At 39.8% G+C, this 15173-nt stretch overlaps 1 protein-coding gene across 1 annotated transcript; it reads left to right on the top strand.

Annotated features, from left to right (window-relative positions):
- Positions 1–31: 31 nt before the first annotated feature.
- Positions 32–14696, top strand: QRSL1 (glutaminyl-tRNA amidotransferase subunit QRSL1). The gene is made up of 11 exons (XM_032682374.1): positions 32–172; positions 1017–1176; positions 2310–2408; positions 3850–3946; positions 5570–5746; positions 7961–8136; positions 8245–8357; positions 9874–10066; positions 10461–10578; positions 13546–13751; positions 14242–14696. Exons 1-11 carry the CDS (start codon positions 149–151, stop codon positions 14451–14453), a joined length of 1575 nt encoding a protein of 524 aa, XP_032538265.1. The 5' UTR covers positions 32–148; the 3' UTR covers positions 14454–14696.
- Positions 14697–15173: the final 477 nt, after the last annotated feature.

Below are 15173 nucleotides of genomic sequence, written 5' to 3'. Positions count from 1 at the left end.
ACCGCAGCCAATGGGCGGTCGCCTTCTTGACGGACCTGCCAATGGCGCCGCTGCGTGTTGCGGCAAGATGGCGGCGTGCGGACGGCGCGCCGGGGAAAGGGTCGTGACGACCGGGCGGGCGTGAGGAGGTGGCGGGATACGGGCAGTCATGTTGCGCGCCTCTCTCCGCCAGGTGAGGGTGGGATAGTCCGCCCGGCGGGGGGTGCCGAGGCGTGGGGAGGGGGTGCTGAGGAGCGGGGCAGGCCGAAGAGCGGGGCAGGCTCACTCAGGTGACCTGGGTCCCCTCGCGCCCCTGTTCTCCGGGGCGGCGGGGATTCAGCCGCGGCGGGTCTCTTGGGAGCATTCCGTGAGCTCCTTTCCTCAACGGGGATCGCACTTTATCCCCATACCGCCCCCGCGCCGGCTCTGTCACCTGTCTGTCCTGAAAGGGGGGTTACGCTTTTGTTGGAAATTACGTAACTTTCCTAAAATATTAATTAGTGGTAGCAGGTAGCTAGGTTCCGGTTTTTTTTCCTTACACACTGTTGTTGGTTTGATCTTTAAATCACCGAAGCTTTGAGTTTCTCTGGACTAGCTCTGATATGCTTCAATAAAAAAAGCTTGAGGGAGTTGAAGGTTGGTCATCTGGGATCTTAAATTTATGGTCCTTCTAAGACATGTTGGAGTAACCAGAAGACAGAGGGCATTAACAAAAGCATTATAGCCTGGAAGTCGGAGACTCTCTGTCTTAAGCAAGAATGATAAGTGAAGCGAAGAATACGGACCAAAGTAGCCGGTTAAGGATAGAATACTAATTAAATTAAGAGAATTGTGTAATTTAGAACCAATGAATGTTCATTTCTTTTTTTTGCTAAAGTGTATAAATACATGTGAATAGTCTCGAAAGGGACATATGTGGCTGGGATGATTTGCTATGTCTCTCTGGCCACAATAAAGAAATGCTTGGCTCATTAGCACTTAAAAGGTGGTGTTGGAGTGTTTCCTTTCTTCCCAACTATTTTCCGTGGCACTTTCAGGTGTCAGCAGCATTGAAGGAAGGTCGTGTCACTCCCACGGAGCTCTGCCAGCAATGCCTATCGCTCATCAAAGGCACCAAGTTTCTTAATGCCTATATTACCATAGCAGAAGAAACGGCTTTGAAGCAGGCCGAAGCATCAGAGGAAAGATACAAAAGAGGTGTGTCTCTGTAACTCATATCAGTCCTTAAAAGGGTGCTGCGGAGGAGTTCTTTGTGTTAGATGAAGCACTTTTGCTGTGTCTGTGCTGCTTGTTTGACTAGTGGGGGATGAGAGTTGTGGTTGAGGTTTATGTGAGTGTACACTTGGCACTCAGGAGAGTATTTAGTTCAGAAATGAGAGGCAAAACCTGGACCAAATGAGGCACTGCAGGTTAAACAGGCTCTGTGCCTCTCTGACAGCACTGCTGCTGGGCGCCTCTTTCTTCCCTCAGCAGTTTATTTTGGATGTGTAGCCAGCAGCAGGTACCACAAACAGGCAGATGCAGTGGTCCTTCACAGGCCCGTTGACAGGGGTAGGCAAACACCTGGCTCAGCCTATCAGGTTAATTAAGAAGGGAAATTAAAATAAAGCAGCTTCGTTAGTTGCAGTTATTAATTGGTGAACAGAACAGCTTTCAGTTCTGTTATCTGCAGCATTTAGAGGCTGACCATCCTCATTTTCCCTTGCATTTCAAAAAAGACAGGAAAGGTAAATTTTCACCTAATAGGGTACCTTTTTCCTTCCTGGGTGACACTTGCTGCCCTGTAGCAGCTTAAGACATTTTTGATTCCTGACATAGGCCTTTCAAATTTTTTTTTTTATTTTTTTTATTTTTTTTTTTTTGCTGGATGATTGATAATCAGTCACTTAGGAAAGATTTCCTCTGCTTTAGTAATTTTTTAGGTGATCTCTACTGCGTATGCTAGGTAGTCAGAGTTTATGGCTCCCAGCCTAGTGATAGTTTTAGCAGCACCCATGGCTGAAATAAGCACTGCATGGTCACATTGGAAGAGCTATGCTCACCTGTGGGATAGCTAACGTCTATGGAAGCAGCTGCCTGTCTTGCACATCTTAGACACATCTGCAGAGCCAGGTCTGGTCTGGGCAGAATGAATGCTGAATGCCAGAGTTGGAATGGAAGATGGTTCTTGGAAATGTAACAGACAACCATCAAATGCCAAGTGGATAGCACTCTTGCTTCCAAAAACCACCCACAAGGACATGTAAAGTAAACTGTAATTGATGAGAAAACTATACATATAGCACACTTTGCTTTAATCTGTGTTGTCTTTGCAATCATTCCTAATGCAGGTCAGCCGCTGGGTGTTCTAGATGGCATTCCTATTGCAGTAAAAGACAACTTTAATACAGCTGGCATTGAGACAACATGTGCATCAAACATGCTAAGAGGTACAGTAAAGCTTTTAGAGTAAAATCAGATCTCCTTTCAGAACTTTTACTCTTTAGATGGTTTATGGAGAGGGGTCTTCCCGATATCTAAATATTTTCAAAAAATGAGCTGGACTCATTTGAGGAAATACACTTAGCAAATTTCACCGGCCAAGTTCATCTGGTATCACAGATGCATCTTTTTATTCTTCTAAGGACATTATCTCTTTATTTATTAACTACATGCTTTTAACAACGCAGTTTTTATTATAACATATATACTAAAATAGAATTGTTCTAAAATTCACGTTTTGCTTCACATTACTTTTAGGTCTAGAGGACAGCAGTCAGTACTGTTCTGCCTGGCAAAATCCAAAGATAGTCCTTTTTTTGTTGCTGTTGTTGTTCTGTCGATAATTGTTGACTTAAGTAGTTTTTTCATATGGCTATAGGAAGACTAGCCATTAACAATCTTGACATACAAACATGTTGTATAATGGTTTTTTTTTTAAATTTCCTAAACTCATTGTTTCTATTAATAATGTCATGAACATTTTCAAGGCATTACAGTGTTTTTTTTATTGTAAAAGCAAAAGTAGAAAATATTACTTATATCTATTTTATTCTACATAAAGTAAAACTCTATAAGGTTTTGTGGAAGATAACGCAAGTAAATGAGCAGAATCCTAATCTGATTATGGGATTTTTAGTAGCAGTAGAAACAAAACATGACTTGGCTATTTTAAAAAGTGTTATATTACCTGAGATGCTTTTCATTAAAGCACATTATCAGACCTGTTGTGATTGATTGCAGTGAGTATTAGGAGTGATGTCCTTGTTCCTGTTGAAGGTGGGGGTGGAGAAACCCCTGTCAATATTCGCAAAATTAGTTGGTTATTACCTGAGATCTCATGTCACTGTCATGATTCTCATCCTATGTTATGTGAGGTCTAAGTGGCAAAGGGTGCACATGTTTGACCACAGTATAGCCAGTTAGTATTTCACCCTGTGGTTAACCATATGCTCCTTTATCTCATGGTAATGGGAGACAATTTAGGATAGATTAGCACTTTCCTGTAAAGAGCTGTTTCTCATTTCTTCTCATTTTAGACAGTTCCTGCAAATTCGCTGAATGCAGTAATTTGCTACCCTTGTGCTGTCTTGTTTATGTGAAGTCTTAGCTCCACACTCTAGGCATGTATAATCCAGAATTACTGGATTGTAATTTGTGGAGGAAAAGAAATGATGTTGCAAACTAAACAGTGTTTGGTTTACTTTTGTTAAATTTTGAAAATTATTCATTTTACCTTGAAGCAAAATGCTGTCACTGTGAACTGACAGCTGTCACTGTGAACTGACAGTTCTTATGCAGAGATAATGACAATTCTGAAATGTTCAGAGTGACTACTTGTAAAAATAATTTGTATCTCATAAATCACTCAATTGTTCTGATTGTTTTCAGGTTATATTTCTCCTTACAATGCTACAGTAGTTCAGAAATTACTGGATCAGGGAGCTGTGCTTTTAGGCAAAACAAACCTAGATGAATTTGCAATGGGGTGAGTGTTTATTATTTTTAATGTGTGATTGTACATAAAAAGGAATACACACCATCTGTTCCAGTGTACCTGTAATCCTTAATTCCTGTTTCTGTGAGGCTGCACAATAATGAGTACTTACCTGTGAAGAGTATATAGAGTTGCATGAACTTCTCCCTGAGCATTTATACTGTTGTGTAAATGATTCAGACACTGAGGTTTACGAACATAGTGTTCAACTGTAGCTGTACTTGAGAGGGAGGAAGTGGTCCAGCCTTTGCAGAAGGCCAAGGAAAAGCAGCCTTCTTCCAGATCCAGTAGTGTGTTTGTAGAATTGGTAACAACACAGTTATTTGTTACCTTTTTCTCCCTCCTTGCTGGTGGTTTTTGCCCATAGCTAATTATTATCATACCCCCAGTGGCAGCCACTGCCTCTGCCAGTCAGCCACTGCAGTAATTAGTATGAGTAGTCCCTGATTTGCTGCAAAAAAGCTAATTAGAGCAACACTTTTAAGTTACCTACACTAATGCTCGTGACTTTTTGTCAGGAGCACATTGAAAAATGCTCTTAAAAATTGATTCTCCAGCAAATCAGTGAAGGCAGCCAAGCTGTAGCAGAGGACAGAATCAGCCCATTAGGGACGAGTATCTCTGTCACACCAACTGCTGGGTCTGGAAGGGAATATCTGGGACTTGGTTACCTGTGAGAAACAATTAAATGCTGTGTTTTGGTTTTATTTTTATTTTGCTTAAACTGAAGACAGAGGTTTGATTGGGAATTCATATGGATGGGGTGGAAATACTTTGACTCTATTGTTTTGAATAAAGTAATTTCTATATAAAAGAGATATTCCTCAGGAAGAGCAGGCAAAAAGCATGGCAAAAATCTGATTATGCAATATTGCAACTTGTCTAAGCTCATTAAAGCACAGGATTCTCCTGAAAAGGCTTATCCCAACACTGGCTTCTCATTTCTGGTCTGAGTGTTTGCATGGTCTCTTATGCTAATACCAGCATAGCTGCACCATGAGCTTGATCAGGGAGCAGATCCAGCTCTAAAGTAATGATGTCTCAATGAGGTTAGTTCTCAACTGCTGCCATCTGCCTGCTCTGTCTGCTGATTTGGCTAGTAACATGGGCACCTTGGAGTCGGGGAACATGGGGTGGAGGTTGTGAGGAAGGAGGCAAGTACCCTCTGCCCCTGCTTCTGGTAGCAGCTCACACTTAAGTGACCACAAGGTGACTGAAGCCAGTTTCTGAGAAGCCAGTCTAGCGCTCTGAACCAGCGACTCATGGCCTCAGCAGAGGGCTACAGAGTGAGTAACAGTGTGTCATTTACAGAGAAGAGCTTGTTCCTGCTGTTATGGGGCTTGTTCCCCACCTCTAGCAGAATGGTTTTCCCCACAACTGTGGTCTTGCATCAAATGCAAGGGTAGAAAAACAGAATGCCTTTGTTTTGAAGCAGATGTGCACCTTTACTTTTACATAGCTTAAATCAGTTTTATATCTTCGTGATTATGTTCTTTTGTGTTGAAATTCAATTTGCTAGAATGAAGGATGAGGAATTGGATGAAAAAAGAATAAAATTGGTAAATACTCTGTGTCATCTGTCACTTCTGTCTGTATTTGTCCTTTCTGTCTTAGATCTGGGAGTACGGATGGAGTATTTGGACCAGTCAGAAATCCCTGGAGTTATTCAAGACAATACAAGGAAAAATCTGTCCCAAAATCCCATTCTGAGGACAAAGAGTCTAACTGGGTAATAACAGGAGGGAGCTCAGGAGGCAGCGCGGCTGCTGTGTCGTCTTTCACGTGTTTTGCGTAAGAAGCTTTTAGAATTGTTTTTCAATAAATGTCTCAAAATATGTTAGAAGGTCTTATAATTGATGTTTTCTCATAAGCTAGTATGAAATGGGAGGGTTATTGGCACTGGCATGCAAGATTTTATTTCAGCATCCCTAGGTTATTTGTGGCATGTCATGAAGCCAGAATTAATCCATGCAGGCGAATTTAGGCTTATTCACTTCAAGCATTATTCAGTGTACTGATATGACCACTTTGCACTGTGTGAGATATAATAGTAAAGGAGTGACAGTTTTATTCTTATTCCCACCTAATCTCTTAAAAGTCTTACGAGGTTTGTGACACATTCTCTTCCTTAGTAAGTGTCTTACACAGACATGCTTAAAATGTAGTTCAGCAAATTAGGAGATCCCTTAATTTGTAACAGTATAATAATTGCTCCTCCCCTCCTTTGTTTTTATAGCATAGTTACATAACAATACATGAGCTTTGGGATTTAAAAGCTGTCAAATCTCTGATTTAACAAAAGGGTACACAGTACTTACTACACAGATACTTAAAAACTTATCTGTTTCAGTGTTTGAGTTTTTTTTGGCAGGTGTGTGTTTTGGGTTGTTTCGTGGGTATTTTTCCTAAAGGAAGTTGGACTTTTTTTTAATGGTAATTATTAACTGTATGGAATAGCAACACGCTATTTAGCAAATCAGTTGTCTATACTATCTTCCCCATCTGACCATTAAAAGAAAACTGATCCTTAAAATTTTACACCTTGCATTTTATGAAATTTCTAGAACTACATGTTTGAGCATGTTTTATAGAATATTATTTCAAATGTGCTCTTATTTGGAAGGTGTTTGAGAATGCTCTTTAATTGCTTTGTCCTTGTTTACCCATAGACTACATTACAATCATCTATGTTATTGTTAAAATTTTTTTGCTAATGTTGATTACTTTTTTTAGCTTTTTAAATTATTTTTTTTAAATTATACATCTCATTGCCCTTTGCTAGGATATAATCTACTCAACATTTTACTACTGTTGAAACTGAACTTGGTGCAGCCATTCCCAAGAACTGCTTGTCATGATCCTGATAGGGTCTGGCACCTTTTCTTGCATTGCTGGCCGTACTGAACTCCCATTTTGCGCTGCTCAGCACGTTGTCAGATCAGGGAGATTTTTTGTCCAGCTATTTTATAGCCCATAACCTATTGTATATCCACTCTATTAATGTCTTTCAAGCATTGGGAACGCTGCCAGTCTTTGTCTTTTCAATTTGAGATTTGGATGTACAAAAATGCTACAAAATTGAGGATGTTTTATATCAACACATAAGCTTTGAAAAAAAGTTCCACTTCAGCAAAGTCAATTGAATTGGTTCAGCCATTTCAGAAACAGATGCCTATGGGAAAAGTCATATACTCACTTCAGTAAAAATTGTAGCTACTTCTTTAGTTTAATTTGGTTTTGGCAAATGTTTGAATGAAAGCTGCTCTATTTTTTTAATGGTGCTTGAGTTAAATTTACTAAAAAACAAGAGAAGAGCACGTTTCATTTTAATATGAATTTCCAATTCCATTACAATTTTTGAAATAAAAATTTCAATTTAGAAAGAAGAAGGTTTCAGCTGTGAACAAAAAGGAAGTCAAATCCAAAAAATAATAAAAAACCACCGCATCCTAATTGTACCTAAGCTATTGTAAACTGGGAGCTCTGATGCTATGCTTTGTAGGTTTGGAAACAGGAAAAGCATCCTAGACTTTCCAAAGTATACCTTCTTGTTAGGGGTAAGAAGTGTCACTATTCATTTGTATACTGGAAGATGCTGATTCATAGTGCATTGGCTACTGAATAACTAAGACGTCAGTGTTGAAAATTGTGCTCTAGATCACATGAGATGTATCTTTTGGAGTCCACAGTATTGGAACAGATCAACAGAGAAGGCAGGAGAAGGTATTTGGGGCCATCTTCAGATGGTCTGAATTCTACCTGTTTGCCTCTGCTTTGTGAAGAGACTTGGGCTCTCCTGATGGCTAATTCAGAGACCCTAATAAAAATCAAAGAACAGATAAAAAATAGAATAGGGAACAGACTGAAATTTAGGCTGTGTGTTTATGACTTCTAATCTGGAAGAATTCACAGAGTTTTAACTCCATACATCTTAAAGACACACATTCTTATTATTTGGAAATGTTCTGAATTATTTTACTAATGATGATCCTTTTAAAACCATAGAGCCTTAGGGTCAGACACAGGAGGATCTACCCGAAACCCTGCTGCTCACTGTGGTGTAGTAGGTTTAAAGCCAACATATGGACTGATCTCTCGCCATGGTCTCATTCCTCTAGTGAACTCCATGGATGTACCAGGAATCCTAACCAGATGTGTGGATGACGCAGCAGTTGTGTTAGGTATTACTTTGTCATATGTCTTTGTTTACAACATTGTCTCAAAACAAACTGAATTCTGGGTAACTAATGTGCGTTTTCCTTTTCTTCATATGTCATGTCGTATTTCAGGTTCACTTGCTGGACATGATCCTAAAGACTCTACCACAATTCAGGACAACTTTAAGCCATTTGAACTACCCAATTTGACTGATGTCAGCAAGCTCTCAATAGGAATTCCCAAGGTAACATTTAAATCCTGTCAAGAGTTGTGGACAGGAACAACAAATAGGACACCTAAAAAAAATATTTGTGTCTTGCTCACCACCTCCCAATCTCTCATGATTTAAAACTGTGAAGACAATACAAGCAGCTCCTGGAAAAAAGCAGTATTTGTTCTGTTGCCTCTTATGGCAATTTGGAGTAAGCATATGCTAATGTGTCATCTAAAACATTTTGTCATTGTGGGAAGCACTGTCGGGAAGTTCAGGGGAAATGGGGAACTTCAGTTCTTGTTTCTCTCTGTTGCTCTTTCATTAGTAACCTCTGTAACCTCAAACAAGTTGCTCTTGGTGCCTTCTCACACAGTGAGGTTGGTACAGGTTTGTGCAGTGCTTTGAGATACTTGTCTAAATGGCACTGTGTTAATACAAAGCAGAATTTTAAAGGCAATTGAATGGCATAAGGAGCTGTGACTTGTAGAGCTCTAGTAAGGATGGAAAGACAGCTGTAATCTGGCATTGGTTGTATGCAATTGAATGATGTTTGTAACTATAAGGGTCCTTACAATTTAGGAACAACATTTGGGACTCCAGCCTATTTTTAATTTAATAAAGGCTCTGCCTTCAAAGTGACAATGTGAATAACATCTACCGGTTTGATTCTCAGCTATTGAACCTGTGCTAGAACAGACATACCCAAAGATTTAATTAGGTAAGCAGGGATGTCCACTGACCAATTATTCAGGATCTGTGAAGTGCAAAAATTATATACTTAGAAAATTAATTAGCTGCATACTGTTTAGATTTTGATAAATCTAAAAGGGTGGTATTGATTAATTATTTATAACCTTTGGACAGATGTTCTCTGCTGCTACAGATTGTCCTAAACAGATGCATGCATACATGAAACATGAGTCGTAGCTACTCAGAAATCAGACAGTACTATGTCTCTTTTTGTGGGTTAGAACTGAAGCAAAAATAGAGAATTTTAATGGCATATCTTTAACTTAGCTCTTTAACAGCAACGTAGCTTATTTACGTCTTCTCCCAACTCCTTGATTGTAGTTACTCTTTGGTGGGGGTTGCTTGCTTTGTTTCACTGAGGCGTGTCAGTTGCCACTGATACATGGTGGCCATAATTTCTTTTTATCTTTCCTACTCACAGCAACCCTAGTTTCAGGATTTCGACCTGATGAATTTCTACTCATGACTGCAGAGCAGTTCAGTACAGTCTCAGTGAACAGACAAATAAGGGAATAATGTCCTTCAGGAGAAACTGCTGAAATTCCATGATTGCGATATGTAGGTTGATCCTACCAAGATGAACATAATACTCTTAAGAAGACTGAATCCTGTTAATTTAATACTGCTTGATTGTATAATATTTAGTAGATGCAAAAAGCTTTTAATAAGCACTTTAAGTCATATTGTGGTAAGATAATGGTTTCGATGTATTTTTAGCAAGGATTATTTGCATTTTGGTCTCTATTAGAAGTAAACCAGCATGTAAAATCACTCCCCTTCTTGTTTTTCCTCTAAGGAATATCATGTACCAGAGCTGTCTGGTGAAATTCTGGCTCTCTGGTCAAAGGCTGCTGACCTCTTTCAGAATGCAGGTGCTAAAGTGGTTGAAGTGAGTCTACCACACACTCGTTACTCAATTGTCTGCTATCACGTGCTGTGCACAGCAGAAGTGGCATCAAATATGGCCAGGTTTGATGGACTGGAATATGGTAAGACCTTTGAAAAAACTTTTTTCTGAGACAACAGAAACATTGCTGGATGCCGTGAAAAAGTGTTAGTTTTTATAGATGTACTTTTCGTGGTTCTATGCCTGGTGTTATTTCTCCACAATGGAATAGAGCAAAAAACCTGGTCCAGAAAAAAAAATATGTAAGTGCATATTTTAATATGTTTCACTGCTACTAGACATGTGAGTGGGCTCAAAATCTGGTTTAGTATTTCTCTAATAAAACAGGAACGTGTTCTGTTGTTTTTCCAGAATAGTAGCGTGTCAGACGGCAGCAAACAGTGGCCTATTGGATCACTATGTATAACATTACCTAATGTTGTCAAATCCTAAGGACTACAAGAAGTATTAATATCCAAAATGCTTTTTCTTTTCAGGACACCGTTCTGACATGAACGAGTCCACAGAAAGCATGTATGCTGCAACACGACGAGAAGGTTTTAATGATGTTGTAAGAGGAAGAATTCTATCAGGAAACTATTTCTTGTTGAAACAGTAAGCAGAACCTCTTGAAATTCAAATTTGCCAAGTTGGTAAATTTTTAAGCAAATGGTTCATCGTGACATGGAAAAAAAATTATTCTTGACTAGTGGCTCCTTGCATTTTTATTATTGCTTTAGCTATACAATATGTAGTGAACTGTTAATAATAAATGAAAATGTTTTCCCTGAGTCTTAACAGTGAGCCTCCTAAATTAAATAAGTAAAACAACTTAGTGATAATTTTTTCCCTACCAGAGTATTATTGGCTTCCATTAGTTAAATTAAGCAAAAATCTCTACCCTGTGGTATGACATTGAAGTCATACTGAAGCCATTACTGTTGTTGTGTTTAAAGTTCTGTAGTTGTCGATCTCATTAAAACTGCACAGAAAAACTGCTACTACATTCTAACACGGTCTTCTAGAGAAAGCCAAAGATACATCAATTAAATTAACTGTACCTCTTTGCCTCAGTGTGTAGGGAAAGAGAGTCGCTGGCAAAGGTACTGAACTGATGTCTTTACAGAAGATAGAGTTTTATCCAGCTCACAAATAGAAGCTGGTCCGTGGATCTGTTTTACATTTTTGGCTTTCAGTACTTACCAACAGGCCCAAATTGTGTTAGTAAAAGTGCTGTTTTTCTCTGTCTGAATTTGTTCAGATACTAACAAAAATATTAATCCTGTAATCAGTCTCTGTAGTGCACTTGCTTTGAAGGAGCTCTGTCAGCATGAGTATTCATCAGATGTGACTTCTTAATTGCTCTCAGAGACAGGAATGTTGTCAGTTAATCTGTGACAACCAGCTTTTATGGAATGACGATATTCCTGCCAAGGGTGCTCCTGCTTACGACTGCCCAGATCAGCTTTCCTAAGGCTACTTTAAAATTCACATAGTTAACTCTTTGGTGAAGGAATATACAATTGACTCCCACTGAGACTGAACAGGAGAGTTGTGTTCCTGTCCACAGTAAATTACTTTTGAAGAGCACAGGGTTCAGAAAGCATTCTGAAGTAGTAAGCATTCATAAGTAGTAAGGAAAACCCATCTGTGTCTCCTGCAAATGTTACCTTTTACAATTTATATTTATCTTGCTTTTGAAATCTTTAAAATAACTAAGTGATTGCTCAGGAAGCTCTGTTTAACATCTTTAGAGATGACATGGACAAGGGGATCGAGTCCTCCCTCAGCAAGTTTGCAGACAACACCAAGTTGGGTGGGAGTGTTGATCTGCTGGAGGGTAGGACAGCTTTGCAGAGGGATCTGGACAAACTGGATCAATGGGCCAAGTCCAACTGTAAGAGGTTCAACAAGGCCAAGTGCTGGGTCCTGCCCTTGGCTCCCAACAACCCCCTGCAGTGCTACAGGCTAAGGGAAGAGTGGCTGGAAAGCTGCTTGGCGGAAAAGGACCTGGTAGTGCTGGTCAACAGCAGCTGAACATGAGCCAGCAGTGTGCCCAGGTGGCCAAGAAAACCAGTGGCATCCTGGCTTGTGTCAGGAATAGTGTGGCCAGCAGGACAAGGGCAGTGATTTTTCCCTTGTACTTGGCACTGGTGAGGCCGCACCACGAATCCTGTGTTCAGTTTTGAGCCACTCACTACAATAAGGACATCAAGGTGCTGGAGTGAGTCCAGATGAGGTCAATGGAGCTAGTGAAGGATCTGGAACACAAGTCTTACAAGAAGTTGAGGAGGGAACTGGGGTTGTTTAGCCTGGAGAAAAGGAGGGACCTTATCACTCTCTCTACAACTACCTGAAAGGAGGTTGTAGCAAGGTGGGGATCAGTCTCTTCTCCAGGTAACAAGTGAAAGGACAAGAGGAAACAACCCTGTGTTGCACCAGGGGAGATATAGATTGGATATTAGGAAAAATTTCTTCCCTGAAAGAGTTGTCAAGCATTAGAACAGGCTGCCCAGTGAAATGGTGGAGTCACCATCCCTGGAGATATTTAAAAGATGTGTGGGTGTGGCACTTAGGGACTTTCTGAAGTTAACAGCTAGGCTGATTTCACAAATTATTGTAGAAGAAGATCTAATTCCCATGATATAACTACTTAACTTGAATCTGCTGTTTATTATTGATTATAACCATTTTCACTGCATTTTTTTCAGAATCTTAAATCTTTAGATTAACAAGTAGCATTTGGGCAGTTTAAGTTCTTTTATTTATAAACACTGTCATGTAGCAGTTGTTAACACATCCTTATCTTTTTTTTCCCCCCCTTTTTTCTTTCTTTTTCCTTTTTTTTCTTCTTCCCCCCCCTTTCTTCCCCCCCCTTTCTTCCCCCCCCTTTCTTCCCCCCCCTTTCTTCCCCCCCCTTTCTCCCGCCCCCTTTCTCCCCCCCCCTTTCTCCCCCCCCCTTTCTCCCCCCCCCTTTCTCCCCCCCCCTTTCTCCCCCCCCCTTTCTCCCCCCCCCTTTCTTCCCCCCCCTTTCTTCCCCCCCCTTTCTTCCCCCTTTTTCATCAAGAGGGTGGTTGAGCACTAGAACAGGCTCCCCAGGGAAGTGATCACAGCATCAAGCCTGGCAGAGTTCAAGAAGCATTTGGACAACGTTTTCAGACACATTTTTGGGTTGTCCTGTATGGGGCCAGGAGTTGGACTAGATAATCCTAAGGGTCCCTTCCAGCTCAGGATATTCTGATTCTATGAAATTTAATATACAGTTTAGTTTCCAAATGGTCATAAAAGTATTGTTTTGATTTTGTAACGGTTGTTTTGATTTGTAAGGGTTTTGTTTTCCCTTCACTTTTCTTTAGCTGAATGCCCTCATCTCTTCCTTCTCTGACAACTTTGCTGCTATGAGAGCATAAACACCATGTATGGTGACTAAGCACACGGTATATCAAAAACTTAAGTACCAGTGTGAGTCAAAATTTTATCCAAAAGGAATACTGGGCTTGTCTTTTCTACAGTACCTAAGAAATTAGGTTCTGCATTTTTGGAATTAAAGTGTCATGCCCTCATGTCCATATTTCTTTCTAGGAACTATGAGAAGTACTTTGTCAAGGCACAGAAAGTCAGACGTCTCATTGCCAATGACTTTGTGAAGGTTTTCAGGAGCGGTGTTGATGTTTTACTCACTCCTACCACTCTGAGTGATGCAGCACCATATAAGGAATTCATCAAAGAAGACAACAGAACCCGCAGCGCACAAAATGACATCCTGACACAGGCTGCAAACATGGCTGGTGAGTAGGGACAGGAATTAAACTATATTTTCCCCTGCCTAGTAATTTTTAATGTCTGGTCCCTTTAGCTATTTCACCTCTTCTTTAGAATCAAGATATTTCACTCCCATGTTGTAATTCTTACAGTGATAACCAAGTGTAAGGATGGTTTATTAAATGCTTGAAAATGTAAGACTAGATTTTAAAGTAGGGCACTCTGGAGCTGAGTGTGGGCTGCAGGTAAAATGAATCCGTTCAAGTTCTGGAGACAAAACTTGAATCTCTTTCTAAGGAGAACTGATTATCTTTTCAGAGATGATGGCTCCTTAAATCAGTCTAATTAATTTCTTGTGATCACCTAGCAGTATCCTTAGTTCACTGACTCAAATTATTTTAGCTAGTTGTTCTCCGCTACATAATTTTTCTTCTGGTTCTCTTAAAATTGTTACAAAAATTACTCCAACTACTGTTTAGTAGTAAGTCTTTGTATGTGTATCTTTTTTTCCTTCAGGACTGCCAGCCATAAATGTCCCTACAGCTCTTTCAGAGAGAGGCTTGCCAGTTGGGCTTCAGTTCATAGGACGTTCATTCCAGGAGCAGCAGCTTCTCACAGTAGCCAAATGGTTTGAAAAACAAGTACAATTCCCAATGATCCAGCTAGAAGAAGTAAAGAGGCATGACCGTGATGTTTTTCAGCATAGGAAGTCTGCTTCTTTTTCATAACACAGGACTTGCTAGTCAGCTAAAGCAAGAAAGCTGTGGGGATGGTCTGAAAATGTATTCTTGCAGTTAATTATCCTTTGCAGAAATAATAATCTGTTTTAAGAAGACCTTATGCAATAATGCAGGATGGAATCCCGACACCTTAGTACCCTGTAATTAAGGCAAAGTGAATCATTAAGTAAACATGTTTATGTTATTAAGAACCATTTCTAAATGATATTAAAAACACCAAGTTGAAATTATCTTATACCTGTGGAACTGATTTTTTTTCCATCCCCAGAGTGCATGTAAGGTATCTGGCCCATTAAAGAACTAACCTGAGCTTTTGTGTGAAAATTTCATGGTTGCCAAAGGGTTTGGTTTCCTTCTGGAGTGTAGACTTTTGTAATGGCAACAACCAGACAAGCTTTGTTGGAGCAAATGTATTAAGGATCTGTTCACCAAGAGTTAAATACAAAAGGAAACAAGGGAATAACAAAGAATCATAGCATCGTTTAGGTTGGAAAAGACTTTTAAGATCATTGAGTCCAACTCAGCACTGCAAAGTCCACCACTCAGCCGTGTCCCTAGTGCCACATCTACACATCTTTTGTGTGATGCTTATTAAGGTCACTGTGAGAAAAGTAAATCAGGCCTGCATTTAGATCCCTATTTTATCAAAATTTCAAGATGTGGAAATATTAGTTCATTTAAAAACATAAAAATATTCCCTACTTCTAG

This window comes from Chiroxiphia lanceolata, chromosome 3 (genome assembly GCF_009829145.1).
Source record: "Chiroxiphia lanceolata isolate bChiLan1 chromosome 3, bChiLan1.pri, whole genome shotgun sequence".
Classification (NCBI taxonomy): domain Eukaryota; kingdom Metazoa; phylum Chordata; class Aves; order Passeriformes; family Pipridae; genus Chiroxiphia; species Chiroxiphia lanceolata.
This window is presented reverse-complemented; position numbering and strand designations above follow the sequence as displayed.

What these genes read in the sequence shown, in the direction of transcription:
- QRSL1 (XM_032682374.1), top strand. Translation starts at nt 149, where the DNA reads ATGTTGCGCGCCTCTCTCCGCCAG. An exon ending in TCGTCTTTCACGTGTTTTGC is followed by an intron (nt 5,747 to 7,960) that starts GTAAGAAGCTTT and finishes TTAAAACCATAG; the next exon opens with AGCCTTAGGGTCAGACACAG. An exon ending in TCTCAATAGGAATTCCCAAG is followed by an intron (nt 8,358 to 9,873) that starts GTAACATTTAAA and finishes TTTTCCTCTAAG; the next exon opens with GAATATCATGTACCAGAGCT.